The 27500-nt window shown below is 40.9% G+C and overlaps 1 protein-coding gene across 4 annotated transcripts in view; it reads right to left on the reverse strand.

Moving 5' to 3' along the window:
• Window positions 1-27500, reverse strand: part of LOC147018536 (microphthalmia-associated transcription factor-like) — a 176847-nt gene that overhangs the window by 311 nt on the left and 149036 nt on the right. For all 4 annotated transcript variants that reach the window (XM_085898275.1, XM_085898271.1, XM_085898274.1 and 1 more), the window contains 3 exons: window positions 15425-15500; window positions 13557-13704; window positions 1-6040 (listed from right to left, as the gene is read on the reverse strand). The exon at window positions 1-6040 is cut by the window's left edge and continues 311 nt beyond it. In XM_085898275.1, coding sequence (XP_085754401.1) covers window positions 5612-6040; window positions 13557-13704; window positions 15425-15500 — 653 coding nt within the window. In that variant the 3' untranslated portion in view covers window positions 1-5611. The remainder of the gene's footprint in view (window positions 6041-13556; window positions 13705-15424; window positions 15501-27500) is intronic.

Here is a 27500-nt window from a genome sequence, read left to right on the forward strand (position 1 = left end):
AACGTCACAGCAGTAAACAGCATGTGTAATGGGTAACAAGCTCACCAAGAACTCAACTTCAACCAAAAAGCCTGTATTATGAATAATATACAGTACACATCCAATTCTCCTTTGAGCAAATGGTTACATTTTTCCAAATGGATGAATTATGGTACACTGCATTGGTCAAGCAAATATGGTTTTTGCAAGTACAAAAAGCCATTTAAAGTAAGCTGTTACCTGTTTCCACAAACGCTGAACTAAGCATTCAATTGAGGGAACTTCCATGATGCATGTGTTTGAATGATTCCCCTTATTAGCTTTTGAAAGCCACGTCAGTTTGAAGTTCAAGTTGGAAACTGCTTCTGCGGTTTTAAAAATACATTAATAGAGTGCCAATATTAATTAGCTATAACTGTCTTCCAATGGTTATTTGTGATTATTATTTTTTTTTGAGAAGAGGATCAGCAAGTCGTACTCATTCATGAAAGGGTGGCCAAGAGCAAACATTGGTATTTTCAAACCTTTTATGGTTAGATATTTGTCATCTTATTGTTAAACTGTTCAGTTGTCAAAACGAAAAAGGGTATAATTTTATTCCAAGCATTGCAAAGTTAAACACAGACAAACATAGCCATGGTGCCAGCACAAAGGCCTAGTTTTCTTTAAAATATAGCATGGGATGTAAAAGCCCTATACACAGTACATGAATGCAGACAAAACAACAAGTTTACAAAGAAGGTAAAGCCACCAAAAATTAATATATGTGAGGACTATTGAAACCTGAAAAATTTAACTTCAAAAACATTTATATGAGGAGCATTCAGAATGGGGGTATTCGTTGGCATCATACAGCCGTTGTTTTGTTTTTTCCCCCATTATAAAGTTACATGTATGCTGGTCACATGCCATTAGTTTCACAGTCCAATACCGGATGTTAAAAAAATATGACACCTCGATGCTCGATTTTGTTAACGCAAGGATGCTTGCTCCAAATAAATCCATCAATGCAATGAGGAAAGTGTGCCCTTATGTTCTACAGCTAAATGGGCAGCTGACATGGATTGTCCCTTGAAGATTATCCAAGGTCAGGATGGGAAACATATACAAAGACTCAAAAACTTGCTCAGGTCAAGGTATAATGGAGGGTCGCTGAAACATCCACAGAATTTTCACAATCCATAAATACTTAGGCATGTCTAAGGTCGAAACAAGATGGGTCCCATGAAAGCTTAGCAATCACAAGTGACAGCAACAGCTGGCATCATTTTGTGAGCCTCTTGAAATGTTCAACACAGAACCAGGTTCTTTTTTGCTTGTCTGGTAACTGGTGATGAAACTGCTTCACCACTGGGATCGTGGACACACAAGAATCTTCCCCTCAATTTTTTGGGATGCCAAGCGATGTTGGCCAAAGGGTATGCTCCTGCTTAACAGCAAGACCCATGTTGCACAGACAATCATTCATAATTGTGGCTACAAGCAGCTGTATCAGTCCTTATCCCTCACCCACTGTATAGCCGACACCACTCGCTAGCCGCCTCCCCCTTCCCTCCTTTCCCCAATCATTAAGAACAGGGTGGCTAGTGAGCACAACAACCAAGATGCATAATTATGTCACAAGATGTTTACGGCAAGGAATTGTGGGATGTAACTGGGGTCACCTGATTCAAATGTCAGATGTGCGAGTTATTTGGTGAGAAAGAAATCAGACAGGTAATTCTATCTTGTCCTGTTGTAAATAAAAATGATGGTCATGTGGAGGGGCTTTTCTGTTTAAGTTAGAATGTAAAATGACCGATTCAGAGGTGAAGCCACATTTGCATTGCGATTTCTCTGTCATATTCCCATGTGACAGTCTCTGTGATAAGTGCACCACTCATAGACCAGTGTCACCACAAATTAGCTACATTTTGGTGCCAAATATAATTTGTCGTTAATTCAACTTTTTGATAGCTGCATCCAAAAGTGTTGACCAAAACAAAACTTCCAGCTCTATAAATTAGGATGTTGCTGCTGGCATCGTGGAAATTTGCCCACACCGTCGATGTGAAAGTAAAAATATGATACTGTACAGTACTTCAAATTTGACATAAAATAGCCATCAAATAGAGTAGACCTATTCGAAGGTAAATAATTATAAATGTCATGGTATGATTTAAAAAAAAAAAAAAAAAACAGTATCATGACGACTGGTACAACCTGAAACTAGAAGGATGGTGAGGTGAGAGGCAATATGTCTTGTCACATCACAATATGATATGAACTTCAACATGACAAACTGCTATTACAGCCTTTGTGTACAACATTATTGTGAGATCATATTTGTGAAACTCTAGTTCAGCGACATGAAACGCAAGTTTTATGAAAGCATGCGGTTGTAGGTGTACATGAATCTTCTGTGCAGCAATCATAACATGTGATATCACATTTGGTGAAATAGCGTAGGTGATGAGAGGAAGTGTCAGCTCGATGTCGAATGACCTTCAATGTTATGTAACTTGTGACTTCCCTTTTCTGAATGACGTTTTATCGCCAGTGCGAATATTAGCAAAAGGATCCATCATTTTGCACAGCATTGTCATGATAAGTTACCTATGTCATCAGCCACTGGACGGCATTTAACGAAGTTGATGCGGTTCCACAATCGAAGTGCAAATGATGTATTTTTTTTGTTTTCAATTAAAAATTGATTGAGGTGACATTTTAAACATTAAACCTTCATCGGAGCAAAATTTAACACAACTCAGTCCCTGTTCTGTTGATTCCATCCTTGATGTATCCGTCTGCTGCCAAAGATGGGCACTAGCCTTCACAAGCAAAATTAGTTCTTCATTCTAATATATATTTTCATTTGATGTAGAAAGGCAGATGAGTATTGTGACACAGGCGTATCATCACGTGCAAGAAATATCTTCTTCGGATGTAACTGAGTATGCTTTTAGATTTTAAAAATGATCAGTATGCATCAGAGTTTTTGTCGGAGAGTGCTTGGGAATGAAGACAGATAAATAATGGCTTCAACTCACTCTTGCTTTCTATCTGGGAGTCATCAGCTTCAGAAACTCCACAGATGGACAATTTACATTCATCAAGTACTTTTGGCCATTTCAAATGAACAGATCACTCTTCAGATAGGATTTCATTCCTTCACTAAAATGTGGACTGCACATGGTCATTCATTTTGAATGAAGCTCACACATAACCTCTGCCTCTTTCAATTGGTTATTAACTGATTTTTTTTTAATGCAGGGAGAGTTCCACTGGTTGTTGAAACACATTTCAGAATGCAGCAGTTTACATTTTCATGGTTCAATGGAATAAAAACAAAGATGGCAGATCTTAAGCCACATCTCACCAAGACCTCTCCACATAAACACAAATCCAACCTACTTGGACTTGTTTTCACTCTCGTAGGCTGCCTCACATTACGGTCATGCTGCAAGATGGTGAATTTTACCCATTGGCAAAAATCTCTCATGACTTTTATGCTGGCATTCCCATTGTGAAATTTAAATAATATTTCTGATCATGATGCTTTGCTGCTAGCATGTGTTTCCTACCACCTAAATGAAGCCTCACCTTTAATGTAATGCTATATATTTAATTTTGAACCAGAAATGGAGGGGATAAAACACAGGTGTGTGTGTGGGAGGTGACTGAAAATGTATACTTCCGTTCATGATGCAGCTGGGTATTCATCGTTTTGTCATCAATCCCCCTCACCCTTCCCTCCTATCTCCCATCTTCTCTAGATTTAATATAATTATAAAGTGAAATGTGGCCAGGATTCATTGAAAAGTCATGGGGAAAATAAATTACAGGTACCATCATTCCATTTTTGTTACCATGTAAATGAACCGTAATTCAGAAGCAGGCAAATGCATGTCTATGGGGAAAAGGCAGCCTACTTACTTCAATAAAAACAAAAAAAATTTGGTTCATAGCACTCCATATTGCAATGGTAAGAATCTAAATTTTCTTGGAAAGGGAAGAAACATGATATTTATGAAACAAATATTGAGGATTTACTGTCCTTTTAACATGTACAGTTCCAGACCATTTTTATGTTTCCGGGTTGTCCGTCCGTCCGATAACTCAGGAAGCAAATTGTAGAATTTCATCAAACTTGGTAAAAAGGTAAAGTAAGACAGGGCAATTAAGTGATTACATTTTGGGCCAGATGTGATAAAGGTCAAGGTCAAACTCCGAAATTTTACTGTTTACGCCCTAACTCAAGAAATATTGGACAGAATTTCATCAAACTTGGTACAAAGGTAAAGTTAGACAGGACAATTAACTGATTAGATTTTGGGCCAGATATGTCAATACTCAGTTTGTGCGAGAGAGTGGAGGCATACCCGTCGAATTACTCGAGTTCTTATTAAATGTGAAATCTAATTTCAGAAAGGACAATTAATAAAACCATCTCGATATCTATTAAAAAGAATCAGGACACCTCACAACCAGATAGCTTGGATTTCGTGGTGGTTCCTTATGGAAGATGACTATTCAAAATAATTTATAAATCTCAAGATCAAGATTACATAATTACTTATTTGGGATGTTGAACAAGGTGTGCATCACATAATATTACATTCTCTGACGGAAAAGAGATAACTGGAGACCAGCTCATCACAAGTAAGAGTTGGTAAACGATTGTTTAACATGGTAGCAACAATCTACTTATTTAGGGATGTGTCCACATATTACATACACACAATGGAGAACCTCCAATTGCCAGTACTCCCTCTTTCCTATAATATGCAGATGGCACCTCACCTCACTATCCTACAAGCTTCAGGTTTTACCACGTTCTTGGTGAGTCATCGCTTTACTGGCAACACCAGTACATCAATGGATAAAAGTTTAGCAGGTTACAATGTCACATGTACATGAGCAATACCATTGGACAAAAACTAAAAAAGAGAAATGTGCAAAAGATAAAGTGTGAGGCTTCTATCTGGCCAAATTTAAATCCCTTTGTTGAGTATTACGAGAATCCTTAAGGTCCAATAGGATGGGGGCAGAGGTAGTGCACTTGCATTTGAGATCCTGTCAATTCTAGATTTGATTCTCAACCAGGCTATAAACTGATGGACTCGTGCTTCACAAGCAGGGTGTTTCATCAAAGAGTGCAGTGTCCTTCAAATGGGATATTGGCTTGGATATCTGTCTGCCTGAATTGATTTATGGAGGACTCTAAATATCCCACAGCATCTTCCACAAAGAGTGGGAAATTGCTGCTGGCCACACTGGCCAAATTAAAAAAAAAATTTGCCCAACCACACTCTACGAACCCACCTCCTTGTCCACTATTGATCAATGGTGCATGGCCAGGATAAGTAACAGCAATAACCCTCAAAAGTTAGCTTCGACTGAGAAGACCGTCAACTTTCAAACTTATCAAAATATCACGTTCAACATGAAATCAGGACAGCATATCTTGAGTCAGCTTTGACCAGAAATTGCCATGGACTACTAATCTGCAAACAAAGAAAGTAGCTGCAGAAGCCATGTAATAGTGCAAACTCAGACAATATGGAAGGTGCAGCGAGACACATAAGAGTACAATATGGAAAGACAGCTTGTTGAGAGAAGTCGTAAAAAAAGAAAGAAAAAAGTGACGATATCACATATCACCTTCATCCATGCTGAAACTGCTATGGCAGCTGCTGCCCTTTGAGGCTTCAGGAGAGACGGCAGAGAGAAGTGGGTCTGATGGACCTAAGGGGCTAAGGCCTGTGTCCTCCATGAGTACATCGTCATGAAAAGCCATCGAGTCATTAACACAGCCAAGCATTGAAAGCAACTCTTCACAGAGCACTCCATTCTCTGTCGAGAGAGGTTCAAAGCTGGCAACTGCTGTTGCAGATGATGAAGAATGCAGGACGTTGCCATTGGTAGAAGTGGTGGTTGGGATGGTAGCACTGGCTGTTGTTATGGAGCAATCAAAAAGGGATGGTTCAACCTTAATGACATGAGCAGCAAGGTCAGATGTGACAATACCAGAAGGAGAGGCAATCGGTAGTCCATGCACTTTAGCCTGCATCTCCAATTCCTGCTGAGGCAAAAAGCCAGTACTTTTTCAAAACAGATACATTTCAAGAGCAGGTTTCAGAATAAATTACATATGTTGAGGGACCGATGCCAAACTCACTTATTACTTATTCAAATAAAATGTGATTGTCTGGGTACCATAAACACAAATCATGAAAAAAAATTGAAGGAAGTATGAAGAGTGAGGCACTGACTTCTGAGCATCATCAATTAAATGTCTTATCAGAAACACAGCATATTCCATCATGTAATGTTCTGCATGTGAAACACTACTTCCATTCTATTAGAATGCATATGTACGCACATACATCATACCTGCAAGTTGCCACGCACTGGGTGTGAAACTCATACGATTTGCCGACATTGTCAAGCTCCCACGCAGCTCACAAAAAGTCACGCATTTAGATTTTATTATTATTTTGAACACCAAAAATCAACACAAGAGAAAAAGAAAAACATTCACAGCAGATTTACATGACACGTGGTGCTGTGGAAATACTCGGGTCATGAGCAGTCATGTAAGAGATTGATCTTTGGTCAGTTACACACAGTCTATCCAATCACTCTTTACCATACAAATTGCCTCCACGTTCTCCCTGCCAAGGGGTTCATTTCAAAATGTCATGTTTGGGAAGTCCCAGCTTAGATTGGGAGATTGCTGCAGAACTCATCTCGTCAACTTGCCTTCAGTCAGATTAGCCTTCAAAATGGAGAAAGCAAGTTGCTTAACAACAACAACAACAAGCTGTATAATTGGGACATGGAAGTGCAGGGGCAAGATATGCAACCCCGAGAACTGGAGGGACAGGATGCACGGCCTCGGGAACAATGCTGACCGCAATCCTGTAAATAGGGAAGTAAGCCGAAGGTATTCAGTGTTGTATGGGCTATATAATCAGGATGGACCACACATTGTTTGTAGAGAATATTTACTTGTACTAGACAATAGGCCTGGTCTTTATGAAAGGTACAATGACATCTTTAAAGAGCAGGTTGCAGGTCACCAAACATGTTCTGAAAATTTATCATTTTTATGATTATATGTGCATTAAATAGTTCAAGGCAAACTATTGTGGTTGCCTAACTATTGGGAAAATTAAGGAAATTTAACTCCGAAGTTGTTATTTCTCGATAGTCCAGGAGCAATACCCAGGTCCAACATGATGATGAAGCCCATACAGTACTTATTTGTCTTGTCTTTTTTCAGATTGAAAAATACCTTCGTAACCTACCCAGGCCTGTTGTAGTCATGAATTGTGGCATAAGTAATTTGCAAAATGGGTTAAAACATACCAAGTGGAGGTGATAATTGTATAAATTTTCGATAAAGCCAATTTTAGGAGTTTTAATGTTTTTATACATGTGTTAGCTGATACAGTATATGTGTATCCATGGTGGTTAATATATCATAAAATAATAGCATGAACCAAAAACACACATTTTCCAATGATTTTTCCAACCACAACCAAATTCATCATGTGCACTTCAACCAGAAAACAAGTTTGTATGACAATATTCACGAGCGGTTAATTGTACTAAAGTTGGATTTATCCTCCTGAAATATAAATTGCAATGATCTTATATCCTCTTTTTATATTATGTTTATGATTATCTGTAAAATGTATTGCTAATACAGTAAAACCCATCAAGAGGTCCTTCTCCTGAAAGGCCACCTAATTTTGGCCAAACTGGCACTTTTACATGAAAACAGACTGCTCATGAGAGAGCATCCCTTCTGTAAAGTCAGTCTTTTGTGACATTATGGATGACTTCTCAAAAGAGGTTTCACTATATTAATAATTTTTATTGTAAGATTAGTAATATAATGTGGTCAATCAATTTTGTCTTGATCGATTTCCACAGACCAGATTGTGAAAAAGTTCACTGGTAGACAAGACTTACCTGTTATCTCCAACACTAATACTGTACCCATTTACTTTTCAATGATCTATTTTTTTTATTACCCAGTGTTTTTTCAGCTACTAATTAGTACAGCATATAATTCTGGAAACCGGGAAAGCAAAAAAAAGATGGAATCTCCCATAATGTAGATATCGATAGCAGTGGTAATTATACATTTTATAACTTACAATCTTTCACGACAAGGAATACACCTATCGTACAGTTATTTAAGATTTTCAACTCGCATTAAATAAGTTAATTAATCTGTAGTTTTTCAAAATATCACATGCGGCTAAATTAATTGAAATGTTACATGCATCTTTGTAAAAAACACATGTTATCAATACTTATCATATGTTTTTCAGATAGACTCATGATGGACAGCTACAGCAGTAGTGATGACCAGTCAACTCTTTGCCTTCTTCCAACAAAGCGGGTGAAAACAACTGACTGGAACAAGTGTGTGATATGCCAGACTTATAACTCTGAGACTATTAGTGGTGCAACAGAAACTGGCATCAATAAGTTTCAAGATGCCATGCAGCAAAGACAGGATGAAATCAGCGATATACTGAAACTAGAAAACCTGTTTGAGCTCAACATTGTCTGGCACAGAAACTGTTATGCTAAATATACAAGTGCACAAAATCTAAAGTATGTAAAGAAAAGACCCTTCAAGCAAGCATTGGAAGCCAATGTAGAAGACAATGACAGGCAGGATGATGAGCAAAGAAGGTCACCAAGATTTTGCACTTCTGGAATGGACTGGTCTATGTGCATATTTTGCCAAAAAAAAGAGCCACAAAAAAGTCACAAAGCTGTTCTCTGTAGCAACATTCAATGCTTTCCAGAACATACTTGATGCCGCTGAGGAACAAGGAGACAGCACCATACTTACAAAAATCCGAGATGTGGATCTGATAGCAGCAGAAGCCAAGTATCATAATGTGTGCAAATCCATATACACAGCAAAGCGGAATATGAGCTACCCATAAACCTGGTGCTCTGGATAGATGGTTCCTGACAAGTCATGAGAGAGCAGCCAGTACAACAGCTACAAAAGAAATGTGTGGTTTACAGGATAGTGATCAGATTGGGACCTACAAGGAATCTTCACAGAATCACATGAGCAGAGATGAAACCGATGTGCAGAAACTGATCTCTGTGTTTACATCAGAACTGATGATAAATCCTTTCTAACAGAAGACACTGACAGTGAAGTTTTACCACTTCTGAATATTGCTACAGGTGCTGTTATGCCAAAAGACCTTACATATAATCTAATTCATGCGGTCGACCTTTGTAAAAGTCACATGGAAAACTTTGTTTAAAAATGACGAAACAGTCATTATAAAAGCTTCTGGGACCCAGTACCACAGTTGAAATTGAAAACATTTGCTAACTTAGTTCAGAAGACAAAAACGAAGACAAGAGAAGAAAAGATACAAGTTCTCAATGCAGACAGACAGCATTTTGGACGATTAGTCATAGTAGCAAAATCTAGAGATGTTGATCTGAGAGAATGATGTCCTGACATATGAACAGTCAGCTGTTCCATTTGCTTTGGCCCATTCCGATGGAACTCTCCAAGCAAACACCAAGAGTGCATTACTGGAGTTACTAGAGACAGACACAGAGAAGTTTCAAAGATTACCCATTTCAGAGCCACCACAAATGATTGCATTTGTAATAGATGCCATGGCAATGGTGAAAATGATAAAGGTTGGTGAAGTGACAACATTCAGTGCTTTGGCAGATAAATATTGGGAAGCATTTACAAAAGCACTGAACCAAAATGACTGCAACCGAATTGACATAGTCTTTGACCGATATGATAAGGATTCGATCAAAGAGCAGACACGCTTGAAAAGGGGATCATCCTCATCATTGGAAATAAAAATTGCTGGAGAAAACACTCCAATACCAACCCAGTGGAACAAATTCATGAGTAATCCTGTCAATAAGGCCAACCTTACAAATTTTATTTGTGAGAGGTGGACTTACACATGTACTGCGACATTACCACCAGACAAGTTAGTTATTCTTGCTGGAGGATTCTGTGATCCACTGAGGGTTGTAAGGCTCACATTAGATCATTCTGAATGTCAAGATGAGCTGCACTCTGATCATGAAGAGGCAGATACACGCATGATGTTGCATGCCTTTCATGCCTCTCAGGATCATGATAGATTGGTTATACAATCACCAGATACAAATGTGGCAGTATTAAGTGCCTACTTCTTTTCATCCATGCATTGTCTTGAACTGTGGTTCAGAACTGGTACAAAAGACAAGCTACGCTACTTGCCAATACATACAATAGCAAATCATCATGGTCCATCCATGTGTGCTGCTCTTCCTGGATTCCATGCATTGACTGGATGTGATGGCACCAGTGCCTTCTCTGGAATTGGCAAGAAAAAAAGGATTTAATTTGCTCAAGGCATCTGATGAGCATCAACAATGTTTGTCTCTACTTGGAGAGAATCTCAATCTGTCTTCATTGTGTCAAGCTTCATGTGAAAAGTTGGTTTGTGCACTGTATTTCATAAATGGTTACAGTACAGCTGATGAGACTAGATATTTCCTATTCTGCCAAAAGCAGAAACAAAATGAGAACTTGCCACCAACATCAAACAGTCTTGGGAATCATATTGAGAGGGCCAATTTTCCGGCATATATTTGGAAGAAATCACTCTGTGCCATTCAGAACTTGCCATCACCTGCTGGACACGGTTGGGAGCTTGTCAGTGGCATACTAAAACCACTTCTCATGTCAAAAGCACCTGCACCAACTGCCATTCTAGAGCTCATTTCATGCAAATGCAAAAAGTCTGCATGTAAGCGGAATGACTTGTGCCGATGCAAAGCAAATGGCTTAATCTGTACAGAAGCTTGTTTTTGTATGGCCGATGAACAATGTGAAAACATCCAAACCCAAGTATATTCCACTGATGACTCTGTCACTGATGAATAATTGTGAGCAAAACCAGAAATTCTTGAGTCTCATGGGATTGACTGATTTTATTCAAAACCTCTACCTGAGCTGTTCCACATTCCAATCTCTCATTCTATGGATAACGGAAAATGTTTCTCATATATATATATATATATATATATATATATATATATATATATATATATATATATATATATATATATATATATATATATATATATATATATATATATATATATATATGTATATATATATATATATATATATATATTAAAAAATATATATATATATATATATATGTATGTAAAATTCATGCAAACTTATCCAATACCCAAGAACAATAACATTGTATTCATAGAGCATTGAATATTTTTTATGCACATGTCTCAGAAGATTAAATAAAAGAGGATCCAATTTTGATACTGTTTCGCATCTGTGAGTATCCCAAAAATAACTTTGGTAACCCTGTTTTCGAGTTCATTTGAACATAACAAATTTTGTAAAGCCATTGAAAATGTGTAAAATCAGTTTTTGCTAATAACTGATAATATATTAGCCATTTCTAGCATCCTAAACATACACTAAAACACTAGGTATCCTAAAACTTACTTTCACAAAACAAGTTAAATTGCAACCTACCCCTGGTATGTTTCCACCCTCACAGCAAATTACTTATACCACAATCCAGGACTACAACATGCCTGGATTTGTTCCTGAGGTATGTCCCAACCTGGAAAAAGAGTCAAACCAAATAAGTACTGGATGGGCTACGTTTTCATATTTATAGGCCTTGTATGAGATTTGGCTCCTGGACTGCAACGCCGTTGAAAAAAAAAAACAGCCGTGTGCCCATATATGGATGGTGACGTCACGTTCTCCAAAAGAAAGCGGCGCTCACTCGCTCATTGAAGAAGTGTCCAGTTGAGCAGGCCATTCTTTCGCTTATTTTGAGCTTGCAACTGTCTATATTATCCTTTTTTATTTTGAATTATTGTAGAACAAAGTTATTTGGAAATTTGTACATCATGCCTCGTACGTGTGTCGTCATGTTTTGCGAAAATGGCTGGAAAACGGGTAATCGCTCCCACCGATTCCCGAAGGAATCAAACATTCGCCGGCAGTGGATAAGACTTGTACAAGCAAAACGGGCGAATTTTCCCCCAAAGAAAATGGGTAGACTTGTCATGGGTAGAAAAACCCTTTGGATAGACTTGTCATTTGTGGTGACCATTTCACAGCCGAGGATTACGAAGGCAACGCAATGAGTGAGCTCGGTTTCAAAACAAGCGTGACGCTGTGCCCACCATTCAGCCTTCTCCTCCTCAGCTGGCTCCTGCTTCATCTTCTCACAGTGTCACCTCTCAAGGATTGGGGCATTGCGTTTATCTCTAAATGCGCATTAAAAATCGAGAAATTATTAGAATAGAGTAAGTCATCACTATCCGGAAGTCCGTACGTTGTAACCCGAAATGGGGAACGCGGCTGAGAATCTCTTCCCCATCGGCCACGCCATCATCACTTTCGTTGAGGTCAAGCTCAGCTGTCAGAAAGACTTCAACACCAAGGGTCCAATATATTTGGGTCCATAATTGATTCATTCTATTTCTGACTCTTGAGTGACGAGAGGGTTGGTGGTGGTCGTATGGCAGCTTAGCTGCCGGGGTAGCTATCATTTCTTGAAGCGCGACTGTGTCGCTGATGCAGTGCCCCTCTACCAGTACACACACTGGAACTGGTACTCATTTCGCCGACCTCGGAAGGATGACAGGCTGAGTCAACCCCCTGGTGTATTAATTCAGCGGCCGATGGGGCTTGAACTAGGACCCTAGGATCCCAAGCCACCACCCTAACCACTGAGCCAACACCAGGCTACTAGAGGGTTAAAAAAAATTATTATATCAAGTCACAGACGAATCAAACTGCATTATTTTATGCATCGAACAAGAAAATGAAAATCTACAAACCAATCTGTCCGGTGGAGTCTGTCAGTGTGAATTGCCGGACAGTCAGTCCTGCCACTTGTACACGGAATAGTCCGTTTTCTGGCACTTGCAAGTGGCTCAAATTTATATGGCTCAGGGCCAGAAACTCCATAGTATAAATTCCCATCATCCTCCGACTCGTCCTCGGCAATATTGGAATGAACACACTCAATTTCATCGCCACTGAAATCACTCTCCGATTCGCATCTCACCATTGTTCACACGCTGTTTCCGATTGTTCACGAAGTTTTCGGAGAACGTGACGTCATAGCATCTTCGGGAACTTCCGGTCTGTTTTTCGATCACCGAGAAAAGTTTTGACTTAAAAGTTAATTTTAGCATATTTTGAGTTTCAAATGTAAGAAAATAAATACCCCACGATTATTAATGTGCTTCAACCTTCGAATCACGTGAAGTCATCAGCGACCCAAAACCTGCTCTTTAATATCCATATGTGCGGAGACAGGTCTGTATCTGATAAAAGTACAAATCTAACAAGCAGTTGTGACAGGTTTCTTTATACACTCGTTAAATTCCAACAGTAAGTAATGGTAAATGAAGTGGAGGGGAAAGGGTGGGGGGGTGGGGTGTAATCCCCAAATCGTGATGAACATATGCGATTTTGTGTGTGTTCGTATCTGCGTCTATAGGTGTCCATCCAACCAATTTCATGCCTGCACGCGAAGTAGTAAGCTGCGGTTGATACTCTCCAGCTGACGTTGTCTTCCATCAAGCTCACGGGCACGCTGCTGTTCCCGCTGCAACTTGCGGATATAATCCACAGAAGCCTTTAAAATTGTGCCCTTGTTCCAGCGAGTGTCTCTGCAGGAAGAAACAATCAAAAAGACAATGGAAAAATGAACTCTGACAGCACTTCTGTGGGATGGAAATGCAGGTCAAAACATCAATATCTAAGAAGTATGCATATTTGCACTGAAAGTGAAAAGAACAGGAAGCACAGATAAACATGTTATACTGCATTACAAATTTCAAGTTTGAAGATTAAGAAGCCCAAGAGGGCCCACCCTGGCGATGACTAGGAGGCCCTCACCCTGGCGATGACGAGGGCGCCCCACCCTGGTGATGACTAAGAGGCCATGCAAGATTTCATTTCAAATGCTTGCGTGCTAGCGTAGCTTGCATTCCCATCTGAGGCGATATCTTGCACGACCATATCTTCAATTTCTGCAGGGAAGCACTAGAGTAGGTGCTGTGCTCGCTCTCCTTGCTCAACTGATATTTGATGTACCGTATTTTTTTTACTTACATATGAAAAATAAAAAAGAATGCATCGTTAAGTGCCAATGGTGCTAATTACTGGCTCCACACATGCATGAAACAAATTAGCTGCTTGAAGAATGTGTTACTTAAAGTTAGCCTCACTAAATTCTCCACTTCGGGAGCAGGCAATAGCCAGCCAGGCATCCTCAAATCTTCCCAATGACCTGTCCGGAACTTTGAAGCTTCACTTATAATTAAAAACATCTAAAAATGGTGTTCACATCACTACTACAATTTCCAGATCGTATGCAGCAAAGGCCAGAAACAGGATCATAATCCTATCCCCAAATGTCATTTTGAATGTACAAATACAATGAAGAATGAAAAGATGTTTAACCGCATGAATAACAAGTGGAATATGCAATCAAATAAAATTTGTACACCCAGAATTTAAATCAATAACATGCAACTACTTCCCATCTTGCTCCCACGGAGGTAATATAGTCGGTACAAGGGTCTCCGTGTTCGCAGTAGGCACTACGCTGCATTCCAAGACCTGCTTCATACGGAGTGTAGACAGGTTTGTGAATTCTCGGTTTATATTGCCTCACTTATGACATAACTCCTCCCACCCACCTGCCAGGTTGCATGCATTTTTTTCCAGAATCCAACACATAGTTCCCTGACTCCATTACAAGTTGGACACACACCTCCATTCCTTCATCCCTCCATCTCCCTGCTTATTATCTCATACCCCCCCCCTTTTTTCCTCCAATCTTTCCAAAATACTACCCATTGTCATTTCATGCTTTCTCCCACTGGTATATATAATCTTTCCAGCTCATGATATGTGGTTCCTCTAAAAATAAAAATAAAAATTCAATCTGCAAACTCTTCTTGAAAGCTCACTATTGCAATGTCATCACCTCACTCTTCCATGAGCCTTGATGTTGTATGGTAAAAAAAAAAATATCAAAGTAGTATAAGCAATCTAAGAGGATTTGAACTCATTATTGTAAAAATGGCACATTCCCTTCTCGAAAACCTTTCCAAAATGACACAAAGCTCTGTCATACGATACAATGATTATGCAGCAAGAACAGTACATTCTGGAAAAAAAAATCTTTAATTGATTACTGACAGATAAAGAACTGCCAACATACTGTTTCACTCTGTTGAATGCAAAAGGAAAATTTATTAGTGTGCAACCTTCCTGTTGGAGCATCACAGAGTAATTTTAAACTATAATGAAAGAGTTCGTGATTGTAATTGAAGAGTGAAGTGTTAAAATAGCACAACGTTTGCACTACTCAGGACTCACGGATCACTGGACTTGGGAATCATCAGGCCAAGTTCCTTGATGCGATCATTGATGTTGAACCTTCGTCTTCTCTCAACTACGGAGCCAAAGAAATAACAGTTATTAGGAAGAACGTAATGGTGAAAATATCCTTGCAAGAAGTTAAAACAGTCCTAGTTTGGATTTTAACACAAATCATTCCAAGCATTTGGTGGCAAGCACATGGCTCATGATGCTGGCTGGGATCCTAGATTCAAATTCCATAGTCTGTGTCAATTCATCTGGTTTCTTTATGGCCATGTCTTGAATGTGAACTCATTGCCAATCGTCTCTTACACAGATGATAGTAGCAACAGCAGCCAATAACTCTCATTTATTGATCACAGCCATTTGCAATTTGAAATACAAGAAAAAAGTTTTCTTCCTGATGCATTAAACATGTACACGTCTTGCAGACACCGTCAAAAAACAAAATGTACGGGGTGTTCCAAAAAGACGCGGACAACTTTGGTTGTTAACATATTTAGAACCACAAATAATACGATACCCTTTGGTTTATATGATACAGAAAATCACAAACTTTTGTGCACACCAACAATACACTTCAATGTGAACTCAGTTTGTTGAGAGCAGGACATCAAGGTGATACACGAGTTATTGCCATGTTCGGCTCAGCATGTTTGCATCCACCAGTGCGCATGGAGCTGTGATCCGAGAACAAACATCCTGCAGGTTTGCACCTTCGTGTTGTGGACAACATCTTTGACAAACTCCCACAGAAAAAAAAACAAGGGGGGTTATATCCGGTGATCATGGGGGCCAGGTGGTTGGTTCGTCTCGGCCAATCCAGTGACCTGGAAATTTTTCATTCAGGATGGCTTGAACAACTAAGGCCCAATGAGGAGGGACACCGCCCTGTTGAAAAATGATATCGGGTGGTAGGTCTTCAATCTGTGGGAAGGTGAATACTTCCAATATGTTCATGTAAATAGTTGAGGTCACTGTATCCTCCACAAAGAAAAGTGGATCCATCAAGCAGTCATGGAGAAGGCCACACCACACATTGACCGTTGGACTGTTGCAAATGTGCTTAATGTCCATGTGGGGGGGGGAGGGTTCAGAGCTCCAGATCCTCACATTGTGCTGGTTGAACTCCCCCGATACAAGAAAGCAAGCTTCATCTGTGAACATGACCTTTTTCAGGTAATATTCGTCATCCTATATGCGACTGAGCATTTCCAAGGCAAACGCCTTGTGCTTGGGTCCGTCATTTGGTTTGAGTTTCTGCAAAATCTGCACCTTCAGTCTTTTATGCAAAATCCTGTGTACGGCGGGTGGTTGTTAGTCACAGTTCTCTGGATGGATGTCAGATTGATTTTCTCGGACTTTGTTGAAATGATTCACACACTTGATCGTTCAACGTCTGCTGCACTTGTGCTTGGTCGACCGGTACTTTTCTGTTTCTGACAACTTTCCAGTCTCCTCAAACCTCTTGTACCACTCTCTGATACGAGTCCACAATGGCGGATTCCATCCATACCTTGTATGGAAATGATGCTGAAATTGCGTATTGGATCTCGTCTAGATGAACCATTTGACGCACTAGGCTTTCTCCTGCGGAGTCGCCATTTTCTTTTAAATTAAACCACTAGACCTGAAAATAAAGAAAACTTTATGAGTTTCTGTATCATAGAAAACAAAGGTTAATGTTACATCATCTGTGGTACTAAACATATAAACAACCAAAGTTGTACAGGTCTTTTTGGAACACCATATATATATATATATATATATATATATATATATATATATATATATATATATATATATATATATCTATATATATATATATATATATATATATATATATATATATATATATATAAAGCTGTGCATGTGAGATAAGTATTTTGGAACAAATAGCCATTCCCTTTGTACAAGCTTTAGATCCATCCATCCATTGGGATCATACTCTGCACAGAGCGTCAATGCTGCCAAAGCAGTTTCCTGGCTATTGGGCACAATCCTGGATGGGTCAATACGATTAAAAAAAATATGAATGGAGAAATAGAAACAAGGAATTGTCAATAATGGGGAGATTATACACTTGATTAATCCACAAGAAGATTAAGATTTATCCAAGGCAAAACAGGGCACAGTATGCAATGATATGACCAAATTTGTTGACATATCAGTCATAAAAGAAATGAGAGTTCCAACCAATTACCTTTTTTCAGGTATGGCTTCCAGAGTGAGAACACCTCGCAATAAAAGAAGGAACCATGAAACATTAAAATTTTGGATTTTTGAATCCGGCCGAACTACAAACTATGACGAGCCATTGTCACCTCCACCACTGAAGGTGAAGGAGGTTATGTTTTTACCCTTCTCTGTCTGTCTGTCTGTCTGTCTGTCTGTCTGGCTGGCTGTGTGACGTATATCTCAAAGTTGTGGACGGATCTGAATGAAATTTGGTGGGCAGGTTGGGTGTGTGACACAGATGAACTGATTAAATTTTGGTGAAGATCTGGATCCGGATCAGACTAATATAATTTGTTTCAGTGATTCTTCACCATTAAGAGATGGGGCCAAAAATGATATAGTACTGTATAGCATGATATTTTAAAAATGTATTGGGCCCAATATGTTCTCGTGGATCAGAATTGTATGGCGGGGGTATGCGCTCCACCGAGTGCCCTTCGAGTTATAACTGAAATAGCCATGAGTATCTAGGATGCAAAAGACATTATCTTTGTTGCTAATTATTTATCAAATCATGATTGCCTATAACCTATATAGATACACAAGTTTTCTCCCTCAATTTGCCAATGTCGAAGGCCAATTGTGATCGGCCCATGCTGGCCACTTCATTTTTCAGATATACTTCATCCTAGCTTGAAGCGCTCTGGTTCAATGGTGCAGGTGAAGTTTAGCATTGATCAGTTCAGTGGTTGAAGATCTTTGAAATGAGGGGGGAAAAAAGCAATGAAATAAACCCACCATATCTATGGAACAATCAGACAGCCTGGTGTTGGCGCAGTGGTAAGGGCAGCGGCTTGGAATCCAAAAGGTCCTGAGTTCAAGCCCCGTTGAGCTACTGAATTAATACACCAGGGGGTTGACTCAGCCTGTCATCCTTCCGAGGTCGGCGAAATGAGTACCAGTGTACTGGGCCGGTGTATACCCCGTTTAAAATAGGTGTACCATATCCCTGTGTTGTAAGAGGCGACCAGGGTTGCGTCAGGAAGGGCATCCGGAGTAAAACATGTGCCAAATCACTATGCGGATCATACGGATGATCCGCTGTGGCGACCCTGAACGGGAGCAGCCGAAAGAAGAAGAAGAAGAAAAGGGGGTTGACTCAGCCTGTCATCCTTCCAAGGTCGGTGAAATGAGTACCAGTGTACTGGGCCGGTGTATACCCCGGTTAAAAATAGGTGTACCAGATCCCTGTGTCGCAAGAGGTGACCAGGGTTGCGTCAGGAAGGGCATCCGGTGTAAAAAATGTGCCAAATCACTATGCGGATCATATGGATGATCCGCTGTGGCGACCCCTAACGGGAGCAGCCGAAAGAAGAAGAAGATCTATGGAACAATCAGCTCCGTTGGAGAATATGCAATTAATCTTATGACTTGTAAAAATGCTGTGAAGTTTTAAGATGATTGGTGTAGTTATGTTAGGTGAGGATAGGTATGGGAGCATGCGCCAGAGCAGCATAACGCTGCGTCCATTTTCCATCAGTCCTACAGGGGCCTCCCCATTTGGTCATCCCCCAGGCAGATGCCGATCAATCTGTGGAAACCACGAGGCATATGGTCGTCCCGTTGACCTTCTCCAATCACAAGGTTCCCTCACTGAGAGAATCTGGTGAGCAGGATCAGCGTCAGGAAATCGAGCCACATGTTCATACAGCTGCACATGATGCTCACGGACTATACAGGTAACAATTCTCATTTGAGTCTCTCAGCAACTGCTGGTTGGACACAAAGTTTGACCAGCGATAGCCAAGGATTCTCCGATGAGACCTGGTACCAAAGGTGTTCAGTCTTCATCTCAGATCCTTGATCAGAATCCAAGTCTCACATCCTTAGAGACTGAAAGCAGCAAAGATTTCATGACTATGACCCTCATCCTACTGCATAGGTACCGACAGCACCACACCCCATGATACAGTGAATCCATGACGCCCCAAGCCCGACCCAGACATCTATTGACCTCTGGTTCACAACAAGCAGAGACATGAATCACTGCCAAGGTAAGTGAATTTCTCCGTGGCATCAACATCCTCACCACAAACAGGTACAGACAAGATAGCAGCATCCAAGATGTCATTGAAAGACTGGATCTTTGTTTTGACCCAGGTCACCCAGGTCCCAGCGGCTCCAATTCCTCATTCAGTGCCTCGAGGGCCCCAACAAGGATATCCAGCATCTCTGTAAGGATGACTGCATCATCTGCAAAATCAAAGTTAGATATCTTGACATTCCCAAGAAATGCACCGCAGCCTGATCTCTCTGACATCTTCCCCAAAATCCAGTCCATGCAAGTGTTGAAGAGTGTGGGGACCAATACAGACTGCTTATGAACTCCAGCAACAACTGGAAATAATTCAACAGGTGGAACCACCACACTTCACAGCATTCTCAGTACCAGAGTACAGTTCATAAATCAGATCGCTCAACTTTGGTGACACCTGCAAAGACCGAGAATACTCCAGAGGGCATCCCAATTCACTGAATGAAATGCTTTGCAAAGATCAACATCGGCTGCAAGCATTCGGTGAGGCCATGGAGAGCAAGGATAAAGTCAATTGTTGACCTTTTTAAGGTAAAGCTCAACTTCTCCGGGCGCTGGTGCTCAAGCAGATGGTGGCGCACCTTTCTGAAGAATTACCGAGCAAAGACGTTACCTGGCACTGAGAGCAGAGTCCACCCTGGGTAGTTGTTGCAGTCCTGGAGATAACCCTTCCCTTTCCAGAGATGCACAACAAGGCCCCTCTTCCAGTCAGTTGGGATGATGCCTGTGCTCCAAACAGCACAGAACTGCATGCAATGATACGAGTATAGCATTTCCTTGAGAAGTTTGGCGTAGATGCCACAGATCCGAGGGATTTTACCCTCTTTCAACCGGTTCACAGCAGACTGTGGATACACAGGCTGCTGTGAACTGGTTGAAAGAGTGTGGGGGCCAATATACACTGACAAACTGCTCACACCGCTCAAAGGGCGGAGGAGCTCCTTGTGAGCAAAGGCTATCCACATCTCGTGCCCAACTGTGTCTGCAGAAGTCCTCTTGCAGTTGGGTTACTTTTTTTTTTAGGAGGTTGGTGGCAGGATTTGTACTCCAGCCACCGTAAAACTCTTCACTCCACAAAACAAAAGAAAAACACAAAGAAAATTGAAATCCCACTCCGTGGGAGAACCTCCTGTGCAGCTGCCCTTCCCAGGGCAACTCACCAGATGACGGGATTGGGGCAAAGCCTTCGGGACCCCCACTCTTTGATGATAGGAGGAAAACAACAGGGTAACCTTCCCTGTCAGATTGCAGCAGTGTGGGTCGGGGTGGTGCTGAGGTGTCGTCCAACAAAAGGTGGTCTCCTTGGGTTAACCTGAGGCGGTCCCTTCGGGTGGGTGCCTCGAATGTCCTGTCCCAAAGAGAGGATGATCAACTGTCTCTGTTATCATCTGAGCTCAAGCGTTTGAACATCGGTATTGTAGCACTCTCTGAGGTACGGAGATTGGATAGTGGCGAGATCATGGTGGGTGGTTACACCTACGATTGGTTTGGTCGCTCTGATGGTTAGAATGCCAAAGGAGTTGCTGTAGCTGTGTCCAATAAGCTGACTCCAATGATAATTGAGGTAACACCGGTCAACGAGTGTATTATGAGACTAAGGATTCGTCAATCCTTAGGTGTCGTTTCCCTGGTCGCTGTATATGCTCCGACTGAGGCAAGTGATCTCACCGTGAAGAATGCATTCTATGCCACTCTCGCGTCTGTGGTTGATTAGTGCCCCAGGCAAGATACTCTTCCAGTCTTGGGGGATTTCAATGCATCGAGTGGAACTGATAGGGATGGTTAGCAGACATGTGTTGGTCCATACGTGTTCAATTGTACCCTTAATCTTTGTCTTTTTACGACATCCTTTGTTACAGAATACGCAGTCGGGCTTGAATAACTGTTTGGCTCCACCTGCTGAAGATCTCCTTGAGCTACATGATGAGCATGATGCTTTTGAAAGATCATTATTGAGATTGGACAGATATTTTCTGGCTCTCCTAATGGTAGACAGAAACTTGTTGCAGACTTTGTCGAATGATCTGAGGTTTCCTTCAGTCAGATTTGCATTCCAGGAGAACAAGTTGCTTCAAAGCAACTGCCTCTCCACAGGATCCAGAGAACCAAGAGCAAGAGGATGAATAAGATAAATGAAGAGGATACGGGATTAATCTGTGCACAAGAGAGCAGTTTTCTGTGGGAGAATTCCTTGGCTGAATTAATATCAGCAGTGGTGGATCGAGGAGACCAGTCTTGAAGTGTTAAAATATATATATATATATATATAATAAATTTTTTTTTAACGTGAATAAGCGAAGCACGAATGTAGAAGCAGATCACACTTTATGACCTGCGAATACGCGGGGTATGCGAATAGCGGGACCGCAAATATCTGGGTCCGACATTACTTGAAAAGGTTCATCACAATAAATGAAACAGGTGAAATGCACTCTCCTTCCCCCTATTCCAAATCCACCCCATAAATCTCAAAATCTATTGAAGCGAATAACTTCCTCTTTTCATCTTGAACCCCCGTGAAGCCTAAACGATTCCTATTAAGTTTTGTGGCAATCACTCGAGCCGTTACAAAGATACCCTCTACCTCTTCCCACACAACACTTTCTTTATCTCACCGCTCCCACGCCCACCCCCACCCCATATCCGTGTACCATGCTAATAAAAATCTATACTAATAAAAAGCTGTGTGTGTGTGTGTGTGTGTGTGATTCATGAAGCATCTGGTCTCTCTGTCCCATCCTTGCTCTACCCACTCCCCATACAATGCAGCACCCTCCTCCCAAACCCCTCTCTCTTTCATATATATATATATATATATATATATATATATATATATATATATATATATATATATATATATATATATATATATATATATATATATATATATATATATATATATATAATCACAACAGTGGTGATGTCCTTACGGGAGTTTGTCTGCAGACGTGTCCAAGCGGTGTTTGTCTCCAGCCAAATTAACGCTCCACTGCACGCCTGGCCTCCCCTTCCTCTCATCTCACACTGTCTTCCCTTCCCCCACCCCTCCTCAATTCCCCAACCCGACGCAATCCTCCACCCCTCCTCGCTCTCCCTCTCTCCCCCACCACGCTCTTCCTTTTCCCCCCTCTTTTTCTCCCTCCCCACTTTAGTATTCCCGTCAGCAGAGTGACGGGTGGTATTTGCAAGTCAAAAATTAAGTAGTAAACCAAAGGCATATACGCAGGTACCTCAAAAAGATGAAATTTGATAAGGCGAGGATCACAAGTTGAAAAATAAGTCAGGTCACAAAGGATTGTAAGATACGCACAAATTGTCACTAAGTGACAGTAAATAATAATTTATTTCAAAATTATATTGCAGTCGAGTGTAGATGGTCAATATTGACTACACAAACCACAAATGAATAGATGGAAGAATGGGGCTAGACCTCTGGGAATAGAAGGCCTCAATTTCCAGTACATAGGCCATAATATACCAGTTGTCCTATCAGTTTGCATGGGAATTAAGAAGCGTCATAAAAATGATAGATTTTAAAAACACAAGATCAGTTCCAAATGGTTTGAGGTTGCATGTAGTAGGTCCAGATAGACTACTTAAAATAAAAGGAAACATATCTAAAGCAATGCAAATAGCTAGGCCTCAGGGTTAGAAAACCAAATATTCACATCTCATTATACTACAGCAATGTCAGAAGTGAAAAATCGTACAGAACTTCATTAAACTGCAGCATTTCAGCCCAAGTCTCACAGATTAATGTTCAATGAGAAGAGGCAAGTAAAATAAATACCATGTGGTGGGTGTTCGGGAGAATTTTGGGGGAAAAAACAAAAAGGCTAAAGTGTCAGATGCATCTCACATAAGAACAATGCGATAAAATTACAAAGTTCAATTAAACGATGGAATTTCACCACAATTCTCACATTTTCTTTTTCAGTGAGAAAAGGCAAATAAAATGAGCACCTCATTAAGGCAATTAGAAAGAACTAGTACGTGCCCATACGTGCAAAAAAAAAAAAAAACAAAAAAAAAAAAAACTTTCAAACCACGAGCCAGAAACAATTGCACAGGCCGTTCCTTCGCTCTCGCGTGCCCGTACATGCAACCCCCCCCCCCCCCCACAAAAACAAACAAACAAACAAACAAAAAAAAAAAACTTTCAAACCGCGAGCCAGAAACAATCACACAGGCCGTTCCTTCGCTCTCGCGTGCCCGTACGTGCAAACCCCCCCCCCCCACCCCCCAAAAAACTTTCAAACCGCGAGCCAGAAACAACCACACAGGCCGTTCCTTCGCTCTCAAACGACAACTGGATTGGGGCATTGTGTTTATCTATAAATGCGCATAAGAAATCGAGAAATTATTAAAATACATTGTCATCACCATCCGGAAGTGGTGCATGCCCGTACGGAATGTTCACATGCATTCCACGAATTATCGCTTGCATTGAAGTAACAACTGCTGTGATACTCACACACACAGAATTAATTAAAATCCAAATTAAAATCAAGTTTACCTCCCTGTCTTTGCTTGCCATGACATTCGCTGCCATTGACCATTGCCACTCCTACGCCATGGTAACTAAGGCACCGATCGATCCCCATCGTAACCGGCAAGGCACGTGACGTCATCGTTGGCCGACCACGCATCTGCCTACGCGAAGTTAAGTCCTCACTGTCCGGAAGTTCGCATATCACAGTTACGATTATTCGCAATTTACTTTTCATGGCCAATTATTCAATTAGCGCCAACGTATTTTGCCTTTTCGCAATGTCATCGCAAGGAAAAACACAGAGAAGAGAAGAGGAAAAATAACAAAAAAAAACGTACATGCAAAAAAAAATAAAAAAAAAAAATAATAAAAAAAAACTTTCGAACAACCACACAGTCTGTTCCTTCGCTCTAGTAAACAACGACTGGATTGGGGCATTGTGTTTATCGATAAATGCGCATAAGAAATTATTAGAATACACAAAGTCATCACTATCCGGAAGTCCAAAGTTGTAACCTGTAATGGGGAACCCGGCTGAGGTTCTCTTCCCCATCGGTCACGCCTACACAGCAACATGTCTTGTCATTGGTTGGTAAATAAATGGCCGCAGCAACGTGTCTTGTCATTGGTTAGTAAATAAATGGCCATAACTTGGGAAGCACTTGTCCGATTAATATCAAACCTTGAAAAGGCACATACTCAGGTCCCCAGCAATATACCTGGAAAGTTTCAATTAGATCGGACCAGTGGTTGTCGAGAAACAGCGGACACACACACACACACACACACACACACACACACACACACACACACACACACACACACACACACACACACACACACACACACACACACACACACACACACACACACACACACACACACAGCTGGAATTATAGATAGATTAAAGCATTTAAAAAGTGAGAGCTAATCAATCACCTGACATATTAAAGCACATAATTTGATTAAACGGAATTTGATTCTTTGAAGTAGTCTCCTCAATAACCAGGTCATTTTCATTCTAGTACAGCGGATAAGCACAATAATTGTGCGTTTTATGAGAAAAGCATGAATTTTCTGACATAGTTAGTGACTACCATAAGGTTTATTTTCAGATGTGGAGGGAAGTCAGATTTGACCTCTGAGGACCGTGAGAGGTCAAATCCAAGATGGCCGCCAGTCCATCGGGTCTAATGTTCATACATGCTTCCTTTTGGAACCAAACAGTGGAGAAAAACATTTAAGGTGTCATTTCCAATTAAATTGGGGATGCCCATTCATTTGATGATACGTTTGAGATCGCCAGCATTCAAGGAAATGCATTTAGGTCAAGGTCAAGGTAAAAATTGACCAAAAATAAGCAATCAGTTGAAATTTACGAATGAACCCCCAGTGGTGTCTCGTGTTTGAGATGCCATTTTAAATGAATCTTCAGATGCCCATATATTTGATGTTAATTTATAGGTTGCCAGAAGAGGTAATACACTGAGGTCAAGGTCAAGACTGAAGTATCCCAAGTATGCCGATATCTGAAAATAATCAAGATTAAGTCAAAACAGAAGGCAAAGCTCGCAGCACTGAAGAGTGCCTGTGGTCTCTTTTCAAGGCTGTATATCTCCTGTGAAACACGAGATGAAAACATGGACAATTTCTTCTTCCATGAAAACCATGCAGCCCCACCAGCTCTGTCAACTGGAGAAAAAAATGTGGATTGGGGTTAAATCAGATCTACTTCACTGCCTGGAATCAGATCTGCTCGAAAACAATAGTGCGCCTGTGGCTGATGCAACAATTCTCGATGGTGCAGCTGTGGTTCAAATGCTAAATCCTGGAACATCAAGAACATCAAGAACATTTCAAGAGTATGAAGAAAGAGTGTTTGCACCATACATCTCTGCTCAACTTGAGAAAAGCAGCCGCATCGACCTTGTCTGGGATGTGTACCTACCTGCCAGCCTGAAAGCCTCAACCAGACAGAAGAGGGGAAAGGGCACCAGGAAAAGGGTGGCTCCTTCTACTGTGATGCCCAAAAAATGGAAGGACTTCCTTCGATGCAATGACAACAAAACCGAATTGTTTGCTTTCCTGTCACGTGAAGCTGTTCATCTTCCTCTTGCAGTGGACAAGGAATTGTATGCAACAGATGGAGGTGGAGTCCTCTGCTTTCCTGCTGAGTCATACTTGGCCCACCTTGCCCCATGTTCGCAAGACGAGGCCGAAACTCGTCTACTTCTGCATGTGGCAGATGTTGTGCAAAAAGGGTGAAAGAAGGTGACCAAACGTACCGTTGATACTGATGTGGTGGTACTGGCTGTGGCTTCATTCAGCAAGATAGCTCCTGATGAGCTGTGGGTTGCCTTTGGTGTCAGGTCAAGCTTTGGGTACATAGCTGTTCACGAAATGGTTGCCACAATGAATCCAACATAGTGTCTGACTCTCCCAGTCCTTCACGCTTTCACCGGGTGTGACACTGTATCTGCATTCGCTGGCAGAGGAAAGAAGACTGCCTGGGAAACTTGGAAGTCTTTCCCAGAGGTGAATTATGCTTTCAATGAACTCATATGCATGCCAAGTGAGATCAGTGAAGGATCAATGTTACTGCTAGAGCGATTTGTGGTGCCGATGTACGACCGAACCAGTGAGAGTACGGAAGTGAATGATGCCAGGAAACAGCTCTTCACACAGAAGTCTAGAACTCTTTGGAACATTCCTTCAACCCAGGCAGCACTCAAGCAGCACATCAAGTGCACTTGCTTCCAGGCCAATTGTTGGAACCAGGCATTGGTCCTGGATCCTGAGATGCCAGATCCATCTGACTGGGGCTGGACAAGGGAAACAACTGGGTGGCAGCTGCTTTGGACCACTCTTCCTGAAGCATCAAAATAATGACATGAATTGATCCACTGTCGCTGCAAGAAAGGGTGCACTGGATGCTGCAAGTGTGCCAAAGCTGCACTCAAGTGCACTGCACTGTGCTGTGCTTCTGTTCTGGAGACTGTTAGATTTTGATCAATACCGCTAGGATATTCGGAAATTGTGGATAGTGAGAATTCGAAAATTAGTATGAGTGGGAAGATTGATAGTTATCGTGAGCTACATTGATCCGTACTAGTTTGCCGGATAGAAATGATATTTCAAAGGAAGTTGTTATGCAATTTGGTAGAAATATGTGGATATCTCGTGCTAATAGTGTCAAAATGGAAGCGAAGTTTTATTACCTTCGCATTCTGCGAAAGGTTATGTATTGGTCGCTGTGTATTTATTTATTTATTTGTTTGTGAATATGTGTGTGTGTGTTTGTTTGTTAT

This window comes from Eptatretus burgeri, chromosome 10, assembly GCF_056783735.1.
Source record: "Eptatretus burgeri isolate ZD-2024b chromosome 10, Ebu_testis_v1, whole genome shotgun sequence".
NCBI lineage: Eukaryota > Metazoa > Chordata > Myxini > Myxiniformes > Myxinidae > Eptatretus > Eptatretus burgeri.